This window comes from Pseudopodoces humilis, chromosome 3 (genome assembly GCF_049639895.1).
Source record: "Pseudopodoces humilis isolate 2021_Gansu_Grassland_sample_001 chromosome 3, ASM4963989v1, whole genome shotgun sequence".
Classification (NCBI taxonomy): Eukaryota; Metazoa; Chordata; class Aves; order Passeriformes; family Paridae; genus Pseudopodoces; species Pseudopodoces humilis.
Window position 1 is genome coordinate 20,333,584 of NC_142202.1, and position 18,399 is coordinate 20,351,982.

At 43.4% G+C, this 18,399-nt stretch overlaps 1 protein-coding gene across 1 annotated transcript in view; it reads left to right on the top strand.

The window, feature by feature from the left end:
* The window catches only part of USH2A (usherin), a 370,331-nt gene extending 351,937 nt beyond the window's left edge, over positions 1-18,394 (top strand). The window contains exons 65-72 of the mRNA XM_005523335.2: positions 5,628-5,837; positions 7,009-7,247; positions 7,817-8,034; positions 10,030-10,206; positions 11,161-11,244; positions 12,626-12,870; positions 15,008-15,238; positions 17,465-18,394. Of these exons, the coding sequence (XP_005523392.2) occupies positions 5,628-5,837; positions 7,009-7,247; positions 7,817-8,034; positions 10,030-10,206; positions 11,161-11,244; positions 12,626-12,870; positions 15,008-15,238; positions 17,465-17,554 (1,494 nt within the window). The 3' untranslated portion in view covers positions 17,555-18,394. The remainder of the gene's footprint in view (positions 1-5,627; positions 5,838-7,008; positions 7,248-7,816; positions 8,035-10,029; positions 10,207-11,160; positions 11,245-12,625; positions 12,871-15,007; positions 15,239-17,464) is intronic.
* The last annotated feature ends 5 nt before the right edge of the window (positions 18,395-18,399 follow it).

Below are 18,399 nucleotides of genomic sequence, written 5' to 3' on the forward strand. Positions count from 1 at the left end.
ACTAAGCGCGGTGTGAAGTGGCATAAGGCACAGTGCCTGTTGGACGTAGAAGGAGCCAGAAGCCACTGCTGGTTGGTAATCAGCTCTTTGAATTTCACTCTTGCAAACAGGAAGGGTGAGAAGCATCTAACCTCTGTGTTATGCAGTGTCCCAACTCTTCCTGACCTGGAAAGTCAGGAGCAGCTCAGGCCTGCTGTCTTCATGGAGGCGAGCTGCCTACAGCACACATCTGCCTGGTGAGATCTCTCCAATAAGGAGAGTTTCACATTCTCCATAGGCTCTTCACTGCCTGAGGGTCCCCTTGCAGGAGTTTGAGGTCAAAATAAATCTTATTCACTGCAGGTTGGGAGTTTCAAGAGTATTGCTGCAGATGAATCTGTGTGGTTCAGGGATGGAAGTCATCTCATGGCCTTCCTCCACTGTCAGCATCTATAGTAACATGATTATTCTGTATCTATGCCCAAGGTGATTTTGGTGGCCTTGTTTCTGCCCTTATGGCAGAAGTTGTTAGCTCTACTAAGCCTGAACAGGCTCACCATGGTAAAGTGACTCTTCTCAGGACTTCCTGTCCTGCTTCTTATGTTTTGCTCCTTCTTGCTATGCTGATGAACCTTGAGGTTGTCCTGTGATCAAATGACTGATCGCAGGTTTCTTCCAGGAGCAGAGATCTGTGACAGCTCAATTTATGATGGAAAAAAACAAGTTTAGTTACCTGTAACTGGAATTCTTCAGTCCCCTGAATATACGCTCTCTAGAGAGTTTTCTCCTCTCTCTTCTCTCTCTGGCTCCACTTCAAAGTGCAGTCTGAGCCAGGGGCCAGCAGATTGATAAAACATTAATTAGTAACCCTTGGTAGTTGATTTCAGAGCCCTCTCCTGGTTTTTTGGGACAGTGCAGCCATTAACAACCACATCTTTTGGCAGGGTGCTGAACCATGCACCATGATGTCAGATTTAATGTTTTTTGAGGCAGAATATTCAGAAAGTCAAGATATAAGAAACTTTTCTTGGCTTTCTGCTCTTTGTGTTTTATAATTTAATACATCCCTAAGATGTGATTGCTTCTTGTTTGCTCCATGTTCCCACATGGTCTTTCACAATTTTAAGAAGGTAATACTGCTGCCTATTAGGCTCTTTATATTCCTATATGAATTATGATTAAATATTTTTGGTGCTGATTATACCACAATTTATAAAGATTGTTTGTGACCCCAAAAAGCATTTTACAAAAGCCTAAATAATGACTTTTCAGTTTAACCAGGCTAGCTAGGCAACAGTTTCCATCCGTGACTGTTTAGTGGTGACTTTTTAAGAAGCCATGACTTCTGATTTTAAAGACCCTGCTCATTGTGGTTTCTGTTGCCATGCTGTCCCATTTTTTCCTTCAAAGAAGTGGCTAAACACCAGCATTTCCATCTGCAGTCAGTTCTGCGGATTTACTGCCCCAGGTTTCCGAATACTGAACAAGGATTTACTTGGACAGCAATTCTCACAGGGAAATATTTTTATAACCATCCATCCTTTTACAGATGGTTGAGCAGAAGCAAAGGGAGTTAAGGGACTCCAGCTTAGGTCAGTGTAAGTCTGGAATTCAGATCCTCAGCAGTCCTGTTTATCTGTCACAGCTGTCTCAGAAGCTGGCATTGCAGACTCACAGACACTGAGGGGGTTTCTGCTGGACACATGTCTTGGCAGGGCTGAGTAACTGGTGTCTGTCTAGAAGGCTCACTCAGAGCACATCTGTCTCTCAGGCCCACACAAACATGGCCATGACCTCGGCCTTTTTTTCCAGAGAGTCAGGTATGTGGCAGCATGGCATGGACATCAACTCCCCCTTGACCGCTATAGGGAAGTGCTGGGAAATCATGTCTCCTCCTGCTTGCTCCTGCTCCACCCAGTCAACTTTGTTTTCATTGTGTTCATGCAAAAGTGAAACTGCTTCAAAGGGATCCATGGGAGCATCCCAAGAATAGAGATGGGTCATCCAGTTGGGCATTCCCACTCCAGAGGGCAGCAGGCCCAACTGGCTCTTTTGGAACATGTGATTGAACTACAATTACCTGACGCTTGAAGGAATCCTTTAACCACTTAGCTGTAGGAAGGGGATGAGCATAGTCACAGAATCACAGAATCTCCTGAGCTGGAAGGACTCACAAGGATCATTGAGTCCAACTCCTGGCACAGGACATCCCAAGAGTCACGCCATGAGCCTGAGTGTTGTCCAAATCCTCCTTGAGCTCTCGCGGGCTTGGTGTTTTGTCCACTTTCCTGGGGAGCTTGTTCCAGTGCCCAGCTACCCTCTGGGTGAAGAACCTTTTCCTGATATCTGACCTAAAGCTCTCCTGACACTGCTTTGTTCCCTTGGGTCACATCACTGATCACCAAAGAGCAGAGATTGGTGCCTGCCCTTCACTGCCCCTCACGAGGAAGCTGCAGGCCATGGTGAGGTATCCCTTCAGTCTCTTCCAGGCTGCACTGGATTGGGACTGTTCTTACAGGATTATTATTAGAACCCCAGGCCACACTAATGAGCCCAGAACTGGCAATGGGGTGGCAATAAAGTGCAGTGTATGAGGACAGCACCGTCAGCTCAGGAAGCATGCTTGGAAGGGTACTCAAGTACAAGAGGCTTTGTCACATTGTTCTCACCTAAGTAAGGAGATGAAAGTGAGATCAGGAACCAGGTAAGAAGTATCTGCGTGTCACTGTCACCCCCCTGCTCACCCAAGCTGGACATCCCTTCCTTGTTGGGCTCACAACCCATAACTGTGGTGTCTGGTACAGGCCACTGCAATGGTGAGGAGAGAAGGCAGCAGTGCTTTTCCAGCATCATTGCTGTTGCTTTTCTGGTTTCAGCCCATTCCCAGGTTCGAAGGAACCAGAGACTCATATGCATATCATGTTCCCATTATTCTGTGCACAGTTTTCAGGGCAGGATGTATCTTCATTTCTATTTAAGCAATTCAATGCCATTGACATCCAATAATGAGGTTCTGAATGCAGCTGTGGAAGCGGAAGTTGGCACTGCGACAAGTGATGGCCTCCCCACTGTCATTATCCTTCTTTTGCTCTGTTTTTCCCAGAGGTGACTAGGCTGCTCTGACAGTAGAAACACTCTGGAATTCCAAACCTTTTGTTTTGTACTTTTACTTCCTCCAAAATGCACATCTGTCCTGTGCAAAATATAAGACCAAATGAGATAATGGGAAACAGAGTGTCCCAGGGTCAGAGGGACTTATCTCTGCTATAAATCTCCAAGTCCTGTGGCACAAGAGAGCCTCACACTGCTTGGGATGGGGAAGAAATCCTCAATCTGTTCTGTGACAGTGGCCTTTTCTGGCTCCTGACCCTTTCCTAGTAACAGGAACAGGCTCCTTGGGGTCACAGAACCAAGCCTGAGAGAGTTCAAGAAGCATTTGGGCAACACTCTTGGGTACATGGTGTGGCTCTTGGGAATGGTCCTGGGCAGGACCAGGAGTTGTACCCCTTGTGGGTCCCTTCAGCTCATCTTATTCTGTGATTCTGTGAATTAGGACTTCCTGAAAGACGAGGTGTAGGCACCTACGATAGGTGACGGATTGATGAAAGGAGGTGTCTCCATCCAACCCTCAGTAAACTGTTTTCTTCCCAAATTAGTTTAATTCCTCTCCTTCAAAATTTCTTGGCAATCCCATTCTGAAGCTGAATTCCTGAAAACTCTGTTCCTAACTCATCACCTTCACTTTAGCTGTGGGTAGCTTTCTCAGCAGGTCAGGTCCGGCACTGTTACGCTCCATGCTCATTAAGGCCACAGCCTGGATATAACTGGAGCGTTTGAGCCCAGGTAAGCATGGAGTTGATGCCAGTGCCATGCTCAGAGCTGCTTTTTCCATGTGTTTTATTCTTTCCACAAAGGAATATGACCCTTGAAATGAATGACTGTGGGTAAACCTTCATAGCAGCTGGAACTGACCTGAGATACAGGGTTTGACCTACTGCAGTCAAGTGAACAGTTTGACTTTATGAATCGTTCACAACAGAGACGTATTACTGATTCCACTGAAATGAAAGTGCTTTGGCTAAGCTTTTTATTGCAGGACATCATCTGTACTTAGGATGTTTCTGTGCACTACTGATGAAATCAGGCAGGATCTTTGGGTTTGTAATTGGCAGAACCACAGCCTTCAAAGTAATTTTAGTTGTTTTTACTCATTTTCCTTCTCCAGGATCCTTGTGAAGCGTCTTGTGTTCTTGGAAATTACTATTGCAAGCTGGAAGGATCCAGGGTCAGTTTTGAAGACCTCTTACTTCAAAACCTCCTGGTTTTTTTCAAGAGATATCCAGACTGTTCTCTTCCCTAGGACCAGTGCCCAAAGTAGATCGCATAAGAATGTGTTTTACTGTAGTTAGAACTGCTTGACATGAAAGCTTACTAAGGAATACTTATACTAAAAATCGCTCAGACAGTCCTCTTGTATTGCCATTTAGATCTATCATTCTGATTGATCACTATGTGGTTGGCTAATATTGAGTCTAATTTAACCCTATACGCTCACGCATCCATCTATTCTGTCTATTGTACCTGACATTCTACAAATTACTTACTCATGCAAATGATGACCTAAGGCAACCTTTTATGATATTCGTGTTTAATTATACAAATGCTTTTTGATAAATAAGATTATACATCCTTCCATATGTTTATTCAGTCCTTGATGAAAGCAAAATTTAATTTTCATGCAGATTTGTTGGAGAGTGTGTTTAATAAATGCTGAGTTTTATGTAGTCTGCATATCACTCTGGTTTTGGGTAGCTGACAAAATCAGTAGGCATAGTTCATAGAGACATGTGGGTTTTAATCAGGCCTAATTCAAGCTGCTAATTTTTGAAATCTTGGAACTGAAGTCATTGCCTTTGTGCTCATGCAATAAAGCAAATGTTGTGAAAATAAATGAGAAATGCTGAATTAACTATACACTTCAGTGGGCTTTATTTATATTACAAGTCACTGAAAATGTTTCCAAATAACTGATACATTCATATTTTTAGGAGAGGGATGCTCCTGCAAAACTCACTGGTTCTAAAGAGTAACTAGAATTTGGCTTGTGTGATTCAATCATGGTGAATGCAATTTTTAAGTTTCACCCAAGGCCAGGCTGAATTCATTGGGGCTGTCTGCATACATGAAGAAAGTGTGCAGAAGGGAGAAATTGCAAGGACCAGATATCAGTATTTTTGTTCTTTTTTTTTTATTTATTTTTATTTTTTTATTTATTTTTATTTTTGTCTTTGAAAACATTATCCTTGTTGATTGCTGCTCCTCCAGGAGTCCTCTTGGCATGACACAGATAGTGGTAGGAATTCAGAGTGTGGGGATCATGTATGAAGAAGACATGGGAACACACACTGCCTGAGACATCACTTTTGCTTCTTTTCCCAAAGTGTGGCAGTGGTAAATATTCTACTCTTCTCTTAGAAAGTCACTGGTCAACACAGGTGCTGAATGGCCATTCAGAGACATTTTCCAGGGGTGCCATTGCACCATCTTTTACCCAGTGTCAGTAGAGCTGCAGTAGCCCCTCTGGCTAAAAGCAGATGTTTTGTAGGCTCGAGTTCTTTGCTAAGAGTTTCTTTGGTTTTGTGCCGAAGGTGTGGTCAGTAAACTCCGTGGGCCGGACACCAAGCAGCTGGTCCCGCTGCCGGACAGGCCCTGCCCCTCCTGAGGGCCTGGGAGCTCCTCTCTTCAACACGGTGGCATCCACTGTGGCTGTGGTGAGCATCAGCCCCCCTGTTAAGCCTAACGGGGTGGTCAGTATCTACAGGCTGTTTTCTAATGATACCAGAGGAACTGATGTGGTGGTGAGTATTGTCAGCATTTTTTCTATAGTTACATTTCCACTTGTATTTTCTAGCTTTAACAATTTTGTTTTTACAAGCTGCTAGTGTTGGTCACAGACTGCCTTCCTCTCCTGGCCTCCTGTTGTTAGTTGCTCTGCAGTGCACTGTCCTGTCTGTGAGCTTAAGCTGTCTACTGATTTCACATTACCCATTTATTCCTTCCAGTGCACTTGGCTGTGTCTGTGTCTGATTCAGCCAGTTTGTCCCATTGGTGCCTGCATGGCCTCCCATTTCCATTCCCTCACACCTGCCATGCTGCTGGCTCGCCTCTGGCTCTGGCATCAAGAAGTACCAAGTGCTTCCCTTTGCTTGCTTGACTCTCTCCTTCTTATTTTTTGCTGAACTCTGCTAAATCACATGCTGCCAAATGAGAGCAGATGTTGCCCCTCATTGGTGTTTTCTACATATTTTTATTTCTTTGGCTTCAAAAAAGCTATACCAACAAATGACTGCAGCAAAAAGGTGAAGTGGCAGTTTCTGTGAGCAGTTTCAGAACAGGGCACTGATACCTTTGCCAGAACTTCCAGGTCTCCCTTGCTGAGCTTAGGAAAGCTTCCTAACAGGCTCACCCAGCACAAGGTCTGTTTGAATGCAGAGCAGCATCACGTTAGCTCTTGACTCAGATGCACCTACCAGAGAGCACATTCTCCTGTCTGGGAGTGACCTGACCCACCAGACACATCGGTGTCACACTGCCCAGGACTGTTTCCTGCATCCACGTTGAGAAAGCTTGTGAGATATGCATGATAATTTGCTAGCACATTTATCATGGAGCTATTTTCCACATTAATTTCTTTTCTGCTTCAGTACCACTTATCCCAGAGTCTTTCTTTAATGGCTTTCAGCTTCTGTTGCTGAGAATGACATTTGCAGTAGACATACAGTGGTCACAACTCAGCTAAAGACATCTTGAGGCCACTGATGGCATGGTCTTTTCCTTTGAAGAGTGTCCTTTAATTTCCTAATGGGAGAAAAACAGAGTTCCCATTATACAACAGCTGCATTAATGTCAGACTTAAAGGACATGCAGAATCTGCTGCCCGTCTTCTTCTGGGGTTAATTCACCTCCATAACTCTTATTTAGTACCTGTGGTGCTTGAAACTGTGACAAGTTTCCTCTTAATTTTTACAGCTGTCAGAAGGGACTGCCACCCAGCAGACAATACATGGGCTAAAACCTTTCACCACGTACTCCATTGGTGTGGAGGCCTGCACCTGTTTCAACTGCTGCAGCAAAGGACCCATGGCTGAGTTCACCACGCAGCCAGCTCCGCCCTCAGAGCAGCCTCCACCACAGATCCGCACCCTGACCTCCAGGAACGCCTCTTTCCAGTGGAGTGCTCCTCAGTCACCCAATGGCATTGTCACCAGGTAGGAGCTGCCACCCAGCTGAACTTGTCCACCTTGGCAGGAGGTGGTGCCAGAACAGTGTCAGCTGGAATTCCGTGGCTGACAGCACTGAGCTGTTGTGGCAGTTGTCTTCCTTCCTTGGCATGTTGGTGGTGATATTCCCTGTGGCCTGAACACTTTCTGGGAAGTGTTTCTATACAGTGATTGCTTTTCTCTTGAGCAGGATACTGGGGAGGATGAAGGTGGAAAGGATAGGAGGTGATTGTCTGACAGCTGTGGTTGTGTAGCCAAATAGTTGTGAGTTCAACTGGCAGTGAAGAGAGAGCTGCAATCTGGATTTCCTTAGGGAAAAATCCTGATTTGCAGAAGTGAGCAGCAAGGTAACAGGCATCAACAGTGAGTGTCACTTATTTACCACCATAATTGCCCAGTTACCTGACAGTTAGGACCAAAATCTCCAAAAGAAAAACTGGGATTAGGTCTAATTTCTTCTCCAGTAGCCAGACAGGCAGTAGTTAGGATGAAATGTGGGACTGGCTTTTATGTTATTTAAGGCCCTTCATTCATCAAAATCTCAACTTTTTTCTCAGCTATGAGCTCCATGTGTACATGGCGTGTCCTCTGAACCTACAGCCGGCAGTGAAGGCTTGCAGTCCTGGCCCGACTGAGGTGAAGTACACAGGGAAAGGACAGAGTGCCAACGTGTCCAACCTGGAGCCTTACACAACTTACAACCTGCGAGTTGTGTCCTACAACTCTGTTGGCAGTAGCGCCTCCGAATGGATTGGATTCACTACGGAAAAGGAGCGTGAGTATGAGAAATGATTCACTGACCAGTGATGCCTGTTTCTGAGGCCTGGGGCTGCACAGAGCCAAATGACTTCCCCACCTCTGGCTGAGAGGACAATCCCAGAAACCTCTTCTTCCATGTCCCTGGTTACTGCATCTCTGCTGCACATTCATTGAAATTCTGCTCTGGGGCTTAACTGCTCATTCCTTCAAAAATATTTCTTTGCTCATCATCTGATGTCACATCCTCTATCTTGGGAGCCTGGAAACCTTTTATTTTACTGAAAATGGGCAGCAAAGATGCAGAACATAAATGTTCAAGTATTACCAGAAGGCTGATGTGTAGTAATAAATATACTGCCATAAAGAATTCCTTGGAAAAGTGGAGATCTTGAAAGAGACCAGGTGATTGTTTTCAGGAACAATCTAATTGTTCTAATTGATGCCACACTTCTGCTAGGACTCACAAAAGTTTTCTTTGGATGTCATCTGAATGACTGGATGCTTGTGTACACTGAATTAAGAATTTTGATGCTGTCCAACCACCCCAGGCAGTGCTTTAAGGCCATGTGGTGGTATGCATAGAAATTAAACACGCAGGACCTGTGCCTACAGGCAGAATAGATTTTGCCATCAAAACTGAATTTGTAGTAGTCTAACATCAGCTTTTATTAGAAAGATCTATAGTGCTGTAGCTGGAGTCATTCCATAACAGATGAGATGGGCATTTCATCTCAGTCTGTCAGGTCAGGGCAAAGACGATGTTCACTTTTTATCTCATGTCAGGCTTTCAGAATCACCTTTTTAAAAATCCCTTTTGCATCATTTGGTAGTTCTGCCAAGTAATTACTCAAAATCTGTAATCTGATACCTCCTTAGCTAAAAATTTCAGGTGGAACAGGCACAGATTTTCTTTAATGTTACCACTAACGGAAAAAAACCAAACCAAAACAAAAAAGCCCATACCAAAAACAAAGGAGAAGAAAAACAACCAAAAAAACCCCCACAAACAACCAACAAAAAACAAACAAAAAAAAGAAAAAGAAAGATCCCTTAGGTCCAAAGCTGTGTTTTATAAAATTGCAAGTTAAAAGGCTGAAACATGATTATGAACTTTCAAATGGAAAAAAATTCATAATGGTGAGACACATAGAACAAAAGGAATTGAAAGCAGTTTTTAATCTCCCACCCACTAGGTCCAAAGTCCCCTTCTTTCAGTCTTGCTTTTGTTGCCTTGCTGACCTCTTCACACCAGGTTTCCAGAGTTCCTCTGTCTGCCTCCTTCCTTGAGTCCCTCTGACTGCTTCCTCTTGCCTCGAAGGCTTGCTTTAGTGACAGTGGGCAATTAGCAGCAAAGTGCAGCTGGACAAACAGCTTTCTTGTGAACAAACCAGCAAATATGGGGCAGATGGCTTAATGGCAACACAAGAAAGGACCACCTCAAACTTAAATGAAGTTTTTTGTCAGCAAGCTGTTGAGCCCAACTGATGAACTCTTCCTCCCTGAAGTGAGTTCTGGGTTTCTTTTCTGTCTGCCTGCCATCTGTTCTCACTTTTCTAAAACCCCACGTTTTCGTGTATGCGCATGTGTTAAAAATGATCTCGGCAATTTCTTGGCGCTTGCAAAAGAACCCTCTTCATAGCAGTTCCCAACCCAGCCTGCTGCAGTCAGGCTTGCACAACCTCCTGTGTCTCCCTGTCTTCTGCCTTAAGCTGGAACTAAATTTATAGGGTTTTAGTATCAGTACCACAAACAAAAAGGCAAAGGGAGAGAGTTCAGTATTTGTTTTCAGGATATATCTCTGCTTTCTCAGTGCAGAGCCTGGCATGCTACAGCAGCTTTTTCTTTTCTCCCTGTATTTTCCCTAATCATACACATGGATATGAGAGAGGGGGAGCGCATGTGGCAGAGAGCTTGTATCATGGAGAATCTCTTTCTCTTTGCTATATAACTCAGCCACCAAATCACTTCTAGCTTATTGGCTAGAAATGAGCTCTTTTTTCTTGTTCTGCAGCACCTCGGTACGTGGCTCCATTCTCCGTGGTCAGCAATTTGTCCACCATCCACATCGACTGGAGCCGCACTTTTGTGCTGAACGGGCGCCTGAAGGAGTACGCGCTGACGGAGAACGGGCAGCGCATCTACAGCGGCTTTGACACCGAGCTCTACTTGCCAAGGACATCTGACAAAAGTCAGTTTCCTACAGCTTCCTTTCTGGGAGAGTCTGTTGAGCTAAATTAATAGTATTATATGCTGAACTTTAAAAAAAAAAAATTCTCCATTGCAATCCCAAGCTAAGACCAAAGGAGCGTACAGGCACGTCAAAATGTATCTAAGCAAATCCTTTAAAAAAATCCAGAGTTAAGCTTCCTCTTAAACATTATACCTGACTGGGTAAGACTGTTTTGATTGACAGTGATGGTCAAGCTTTCCCAAATCTTGGAGCTGTGTTGCAATTCCATCCTTCAGGGCTACAATCAGGGAAATGTATAAAAATCTTCAGTTTTAGGAAGGACTGGAGCTTGAACTGTCATTTGAATCAAATTAAGTCAGTAGCTCTTGGAATCAGCCATGTTTTAAAATATAGTTTCATTTTAGAAATTTGCAGTCTTTAAAATAAAAATAAACTATCAAAAGAGAGAAAAAAAGGAAAAGAAAAAACAGCAAGAAAAATACTTTCTGTTTTTATGACATTGGGATTTTGTATATCAAAGAATTTTGTAATTTATGTTTTGTCTTCCTGATTACTACAATGGTGCTAACACTTTATTTACTTGTTTTTATTCAAATGTTCTTAATATGTTTGTTTATGAATGAAGCATGAGGGATTTAAGGAAAAGTGATGAAAAAACTGGAAGTTGCCAGTTACACTGGAAAACGAAGAACTGAGTAGTGAAAGAGGAACACAATTTGTGGCAACATCGTAGTGACGATTGCTTATGATCTGCCATGGTTCATAGTTTAGAATTTCAATACCAGTGTGTAAAGAATTGTTAAGTTCTGGTATAGGACTCATGTGGGTTATGTGCTATTCCTGCCTTGTTTTTTTAGACCTGGCTGTTTGCTGGTAAATAATGGTGAAAAAGCAGAGCCTAAAGAATTTTTATTTCTGCTGCTGACAGTATTTTCTAATTTTTTTACTCAGCCTTTTTGTTTCAAGTGACCTGCATCACTGATGAAGGGAGTGCCATGACACCAGTCATCAAGTACAATGCTGGAGAGGGAGTTGGTAAATACATGAAAAAATTACCTAGCAGCTGTTCATTTGATGTATTTGTGCTTAAAATTTGGTATTAGCGCATGCCAGGCAGGATGGCATCTCACTGCAGTATCAGGGGCTTCCTTAGTGACTTGTGTATGAGGTATGTAGATAATGGGCTTTTTTTGCCATGTATGTATTTCTGTTCTTTACATCACAGAATTGTTGAGTTGTCTAGGTTGGAAAGGAGCCTTAAGATCATTGAGTCCAACCATCATAGAATCATAAAATGGCTGGGCTGAAAGGGACTTTAAAGATCATCTACTTCCACCCCTCTGCCATGCAGGATAACTTCCACTATACCAGGTTGCTCAAATCCTCATTCTGCCTGGCCTTGAACACTTCTAGGGGTAGGACAACTCTCATGATTACCTTCAGATCTTCTCCTCAGATATCTAATATATTTTATTTTATTTTTACCTATGTATATTGCTCCAAAATGTTGTGCTTTTTTCTGCTAATTTTCTTGTTTGAACTGTTTTTAACTGAATTAATTACGTGGTTTAATTAAGTTCTTTTTTTTGTGTGGCATCTTGTTCAGCTTTTTGAAATAGATCTGTGTTACATTTGCAGAGTCATTACTCTGCATTTCCCTTATATCTCTTTTCATGCTTTCACTCCATTATTCTGCAGAATTTCAGGCAAAGTTGCCTTAAAGGCATGATAAAATGTTTCCAGTTGCTCTAGATCCACAACCTTCCACACTCTGCCCCTTTGTTCTTTTGATGGCTGCCTTGGCCAAGAGTTTGGTTATGCATGTAGGATTGCAAATAACCAGGAAATGCTGCCACTGAGATTTCTTACACTTTTGTTGTATATGAGCAAAGCCAACTGAGTGACTGTTTTGTTTTCTAGCAGGTGGGGGAAAGGAACAGTAAAATGTTTCATGTTGCTTGCTTTTCTACTAATGTATTAAAGCCTTCCTACCTCTTTTTTTGTTAACTGCACAAGCCTGTAACTGCACAGTTGTTCTGGAGAGAATGTCCTCTATCTGTACTGCTCTGAAATTACTGTAGTAATTTCCACTCTTCAAGGTTACTTGGAGAACCCTTTTTTCCTCACATTCCACCACCACCACCTCCTTTCGGAAGAGTTGCTGATGCAGTGGTGATTTCCAGCCTAAGCAGCAATGCCAGAGCTTTAAGCAGGGTCTCTTGGGGGTAGTAAGCTTTTTATTGCAGCCCGCTAGCATATTGAACCATTATGCCACCTTGAACATAAGTGCAAATAAGCACATGACGACAAAATTACTTAAATTTCTGCCTAATTTATTAGCGAGGAAAGGGATGGCATATTGTTAAATGCTTCTTGAATTAACTGTCCCTTTCTCCCCTAATCCCTCTTTTTACAGGACTGATCTTGACAACACCTGGAGAGAAGGACAAAGCAGAGTCCAAACGTGCAAAATTCTACAACGAGTTGTGGTTTGCAGTGCTGATGGTAGTTCTAGGTTTGATCCTCTTGGCTATTCTTCTCTCGTTAATTCTTCAGAGGAAGGTCCACAAGCAACCCTATGCACGAGACAGGCCTCCTTTAGTTCCACTCCAGAAAAGAACATCACCAATGAGCGTGTACTCATCAGGTGAAACCCATCCGGTACGTTTGGAAAAATGCAACCGTGTATATCTGTGATATCTGCCTCATCAAACACACACACAGACTTTTTCTTCCTCCTTCCAACATTTTGTTGCATCTTGGTTACCAAATGCAGACTGTTTAGTGTAGGGAAGGGACTGTCTGGTTCCATATGGGCCATATCTGTGTGGGCACACAGAGCAAGGTTACAAGTTCTTTGTCCAAACAGAACCCTGGGACACCTGATCTGCAGGCCCTGAGAAGCTTCTGATACCTAAGATAAACTTTGGATCTGGAGTCACAGAAAATGCAAAGCCATTGCTGTCACCTCATGTTAGCTGAAATCTGCAATAGAGCTGAGAAGTCTTTGGCATGGTGTAAGGAGGTAGGTGATAAAATGAGCTTTTCAGAGGAACCTTTCATGTGTTCCCAGATGCCTGCTTTGGATGGCTAACCGGGATCAATCTGAACAGTCTTTGTCAGGTATCCAGGAGATATGCCTGCAAAGAACAAGACTTAGGGAGAGGCTTTATTTCTTGCCAGTATCCATCTACCACCCAGCTGGACTCCTTTAAGACAAGCTGCGTGCCGTGTTTGGAGTAGAGTGAGAGTAATCAGGGAAAAAGCTAGGGAACTTCAGAAAATGCATGTGAGCATTTGTGCACATAGACCCACAGCGGGGCCATCAGAGCAGTGGGAGGACGGCTGCTGAGAAGTGGTAAAGAGGAAAGCTTTTTATCATGAGAAGTTATAACTCTGAAAAAGAATGCATAAAAAATGTGTTCCATCATGCAGCAGAGTTGTAATATTATCCTACCCCTTGAAAAAGCAAAACAAAAGGAATATGGCAATTATTAGGGATTGAGAATGGGAGCAGCCATACCTTCCATTTTCATGCTTCTTCCCAGGCATAGGCTGTGAGATGATTCTTCTTGTCACTTCTCAGCTTCTTTTTCCTGTGAGCACCATCAAGCAGCATAGTGACTCCTACATCCTTCACGCATTCTGTTCCTTCTTGTCTCAGTGCCAAGACACTGCATCTGTGCCTCAACCAAGAAGCTCTTGGAAACAATGGGATTTCCAGTGTGCCTCTTCTCCTGGCAAAGGCTAAGAGCATAAGAAACTTTTTTTTTTGATCTCATGGTTTTGATTCCTTTTCCTCTACAGTCTGTCATCTTGTGTTATTCCTCTTGACCTTAAAATGTCTTTGCTGTTGGCATGCCTGAACAAATCCTTCTCATGTTCCTGCCCTTTCTTTTATTTTATTTATTTTTTTTTCTTTTTCTTCTTCCAGAAGCTCATGGACTTAATAGAAAGGGAGGTTCTTTAGTGCAGCACTTGAGGGCCTGATCTGAGAAGTTAGGACAAAGCTACTATGGAGTGGCAAAATGGCTTGTTTTACAATTGTTAGTGAAGCAATGCTGGCTGCTCACACAGTACTTGACCACCTAAAAATTAAATAATGCCTGGTCTTTGCCAGTTCCCTTACTCCCTCACATCCTACTACACTGCTCTCCCTCACAGAGCTGCAGCTAATTCACACCCTCTGTCAGGTACACCTCCACTGCACCTCATCCTGCCCTAATGGTTTTCCTCCCTCTCTTTAATCTCAGTTTGAAACTATTGCTGATACGTCCGATTCATCAAGCAGTGTCACTCTCAAAAGATACAAGATGCACTTTGAGGTAGAGTCCTCAGCTTGCAGAGAGGCCAGATGTGTGATGTGTCAGATGACCCAAGCATGCACAAAGGCATCTGACACTGCATGTTTCTCCTGTTGGTCGAATGAGTTTTCCCCTGGTTATGAAAAGGTCTGCAAACATCCTCTTGCTGTGCAAGTCTGGGCTATCATTCTGGTAATCAAAAATCTTTGGACTTCGGCTTGTTGGTACTTCAAAAAAAAAATTTAGGAAGGAGAAGAAGAAAATTGGGGAAAATCCTGGCTTAGCACTGGTGGGACTTTTGTTTGTTTTTAATCATATGATTGTTCTACAGTGGGGAAAGGACTGGGGTTTTTTTCTTTTTATAACTGTGCATGATTTTGAGGCATGATTTTCCCTGTTCTCTTCCACTCCTGCTTTGTTTTTGTTCAGCTAAATTATTTAAAACCATGCCTTTTTTATTTATTTATTTATTACTTTGTGTCTACCTCCCCCAGGGACTAGCAGATACGAAAATCCCAGGGGCTGGTTCTCCCACGAGCAACCGCAGTTTCCGTATCGCAGCTGGGGGGAGAAGGCTGAGTCAGGGCCAGCTGAGTCGCACGTATTCCCCTGCCTCTCTCCATCGCAGTGTCAGCCAGCTGCTCAACCTCTATGACAAGAAGACTTTTGACGAGTCACCTTGGGATGCCATCATTCACAACCATCGCACTACTGGCCGTGGCTTGGTAAGGGCTCCTGCTCCTCTGGGATGCTGCTGTGCGTCACCTGCTAGAGATTTGTCTGTTCTGTTGGAATAATGAAAAAAGTCTAAATGTCACAACTTCCTGGAGATACAGCCAAAAGGCCCAGAAGGACATGGTCGTAGGTTAGATCCTCAAAATTCTTCAAGTCTACGGTTCTTTTCCAGAGTTGCAGTGATCACACACTGCTCTTACAGGGTGCAAGGGATCCATGTGCATATCTTTATGGTTTCCATTGAATTATTAACTCCATGGTTTACCAAGGAAATGCACCTTGAATTCCCTTCTGTACATGTCTGAGGTAGGACATCTTGGCATCCTTCACACATTTAGAGCCAGACGTGGGAGCTTGAGTTCTAGTGACTCCTGTTCCATTAACTGGGACTCAGCTGCTGATGAGATCTGCTCTGTCCTCTGCTCAGTTGCAATGCAGAGATTATATGAATGCTCGTATCTCCTGGCATGTGTAACAAATGAATTCAAACTCTGCCCACATGGGACTAGAATAAGGTTGGGGGGCAGGCAAAGTGTTTCTCTTTTAATGTAGGACAGGACAAGACAGTGTCATCAACAGGGATCTGAATGCACAGATACAGGACATGATTTTCAAGCCAAGGACAGTGATGACCTCCTTTCCTCCTTGTCACTAGGAAATACACTTTTAAACTTCCAACCTTCCCTGACTAAATGCATGAGAAGGGCTTCAGGGGTCAGTGAGACACATGCTTGCTTCCTGAAAAAGATGAAAATTAAGGTTCCTAAAAAGGACCTACAATGGGGTGAAGGGCCTGTGAGGAAGTAACAAAATTAGATGGTTAGTGAGTGCAAGTTAGTGAGTGGATCTTGTCCAAAATGCAAATGAACTGGAGGATAGTCTGGCACATAAATCCAAGTAGCTTCCTCAGACTTTCACCTTCAGTACACCAAACAGCTGGGAGGGCTGGAACATACAGGCTTTCCACAGTATAGGTGTGTTGGTTCCATCACTTCAAACCCACTTAGACCCCAAGAGCAGGACCAAGGAAGCCGACAAGGCTTAAGGAAGAGGGTAGTGATAACTCTAAGCAAAACCCCTATAGGTACAGGTTAACCTTGAGCCTGCATTCTGCATCTCATAGACTTCCCAATTCAGTGGTATCATGAGTCAGACTTGCCCCTTTTTCACAGCTATCAAATCCTTGTGATTTAATCCATTGGGGACTAACAACTCGCCCAGGGTGCACCTTGCTGTGATCACATCACCCAAAAGAACAGCTCCCTGCAGCTGAGAGGAAGCTCTTGCTCTAGCTACGTATCTTGGGCTGACACCATGACTTAGTTTAGGTTGTAAACCCCCACTATTGCATGTTGAATGAATGAATTCAGACATACTCCAGCAAGTTTCAGGAGTGGCAGGAGCCGGAAAACAAAAATTTTCATTTCCTTTTGCTGGCATACAACCCTGACATCATGAGCTCAGCTGCTTTATCAAATCAGCAGCTCTTCTGTCCATTGCTTTACATTGCCCTGTGTCCAGATCTCTGCTCCTGTGTTGCTTAGCTACTCTCTTGCAATCAAACCTCCTGCAATGCTTTTGAGTTAGTTCTTTCTCTCTATTACTCACAGCAGCTTAGGAATGGTGGTTTCAAAGTTTGGTTCACCCCTTTGTCCAGCTTGCAAATCAATATAATGAATGGCTGTAGTGGCCCAGGACACAAAGCTGCAGTAACACTGCTAGTGCCCTCTTTATGCTATAGAAATGGTTTATTTCTTTCAACTTTCTTCAGCCTAATCCAGGAGTGCAAGTGGAAGCTCAGACACTCCCTTGGAAGCTTGAAGAACAAAACTTTACCTAAATCATATGTGATGTGCTTGTTACACGAAAGAAAAATGTAAACATGTGTTTTTTTCTTTTCATGGCTCCAAGTTCCCCAGTACACTGTAACAAACACTATATTATTGATCATTTGTCAGACTATATAGAGTAATTGAAGGAATTGAAGGTATTCTTTTTTAACTTACTGCTTATTGTGAAAATCTAATTATTTTGGATTCGGGTGCTTGAATGCTTTAGGTTCTTGTCTCTTCCTGGGAGGAAAGGGAAGACATCAGAAATGCACTTATTTGTCTGTTTAAGAACCATTTTTAGTGGGTAGGAGGAAAGAGAAATGAAGGCATCACCTTTAGTCTGGTACAGCTTTGGCTGACATGCTTTTTTCCCCTTCCTTACAGTATGTAGATGAAGAAGATCTTGTCAATGTCATCAAAGGCTTCAGCACTGTCACCAAAGAGCACACCACATTCACTGACACCCACCTCTGAAGAACAAAACCAGCTTTTCGAGAAAATGGAAGTAGATAATTTGCCAAAAGCAGCCTGCATGGCCTTTGCAGGCAGGGATAGGGCTGCTGTTTCCCCACCCCATGCCCTGGAGTTAATAGATAAAACTAGTTTTATGGAGGGGATGTGGGGGGGGGTAAGTTGGCCTTTTTTTCAACATCCCTTTCACCGTATAGTAAAAACTGTGTGCTAGCACTGACACCTCATAAAGGTAAGAGAATAGTTTGAGAATCCCTCAGTCATACAGTAGTAAAAGACTGTGAAGGTAGAGGCTCTCATCTTTGTCTCTTATCCAGCTTTCCCAGCTGAGGAGGGTTGTAGGGGTGGGGGAGGGAGGTTGGGGGGCAGCATGTTTGGTAAGGAAGTCCTTTACATGTCCAAAAAACATGTGGCTAAAAAGGGTCTGCATGGCAGGATGTCCATGTTTTTTCCTGGCCTCACAGATCCCCAGCACAAAATTGTGTTCCTGCACAGGGAAATAAACAGCACTGAAGGAATTCTTATGAAGTTGTTCTAGCCTTTGTGTTCTCTCACTCCCTTTTCCCCACCCTCTCGGCTCAACTTAAAAAACCCAACAAAACAGGTCATTAATAAATGCTGAACTCCAAGCATGCTTTTTCACTTGCTGCCACATCCTTCCTTTCTGCTTATGTATTACTAATCCACAGGCAATAAAACTTGTTCACCATCCACAGTAAACTAGGTGCAAACAGCAAGCAGCCAGTGCAACACAGGTATGAAATACCATGTCAAGGCACTTGTAATTAAGAATTATTACACCATGACAGTAGACCTACTCCCATATTCATCTCTGTCCGTTTTCCACA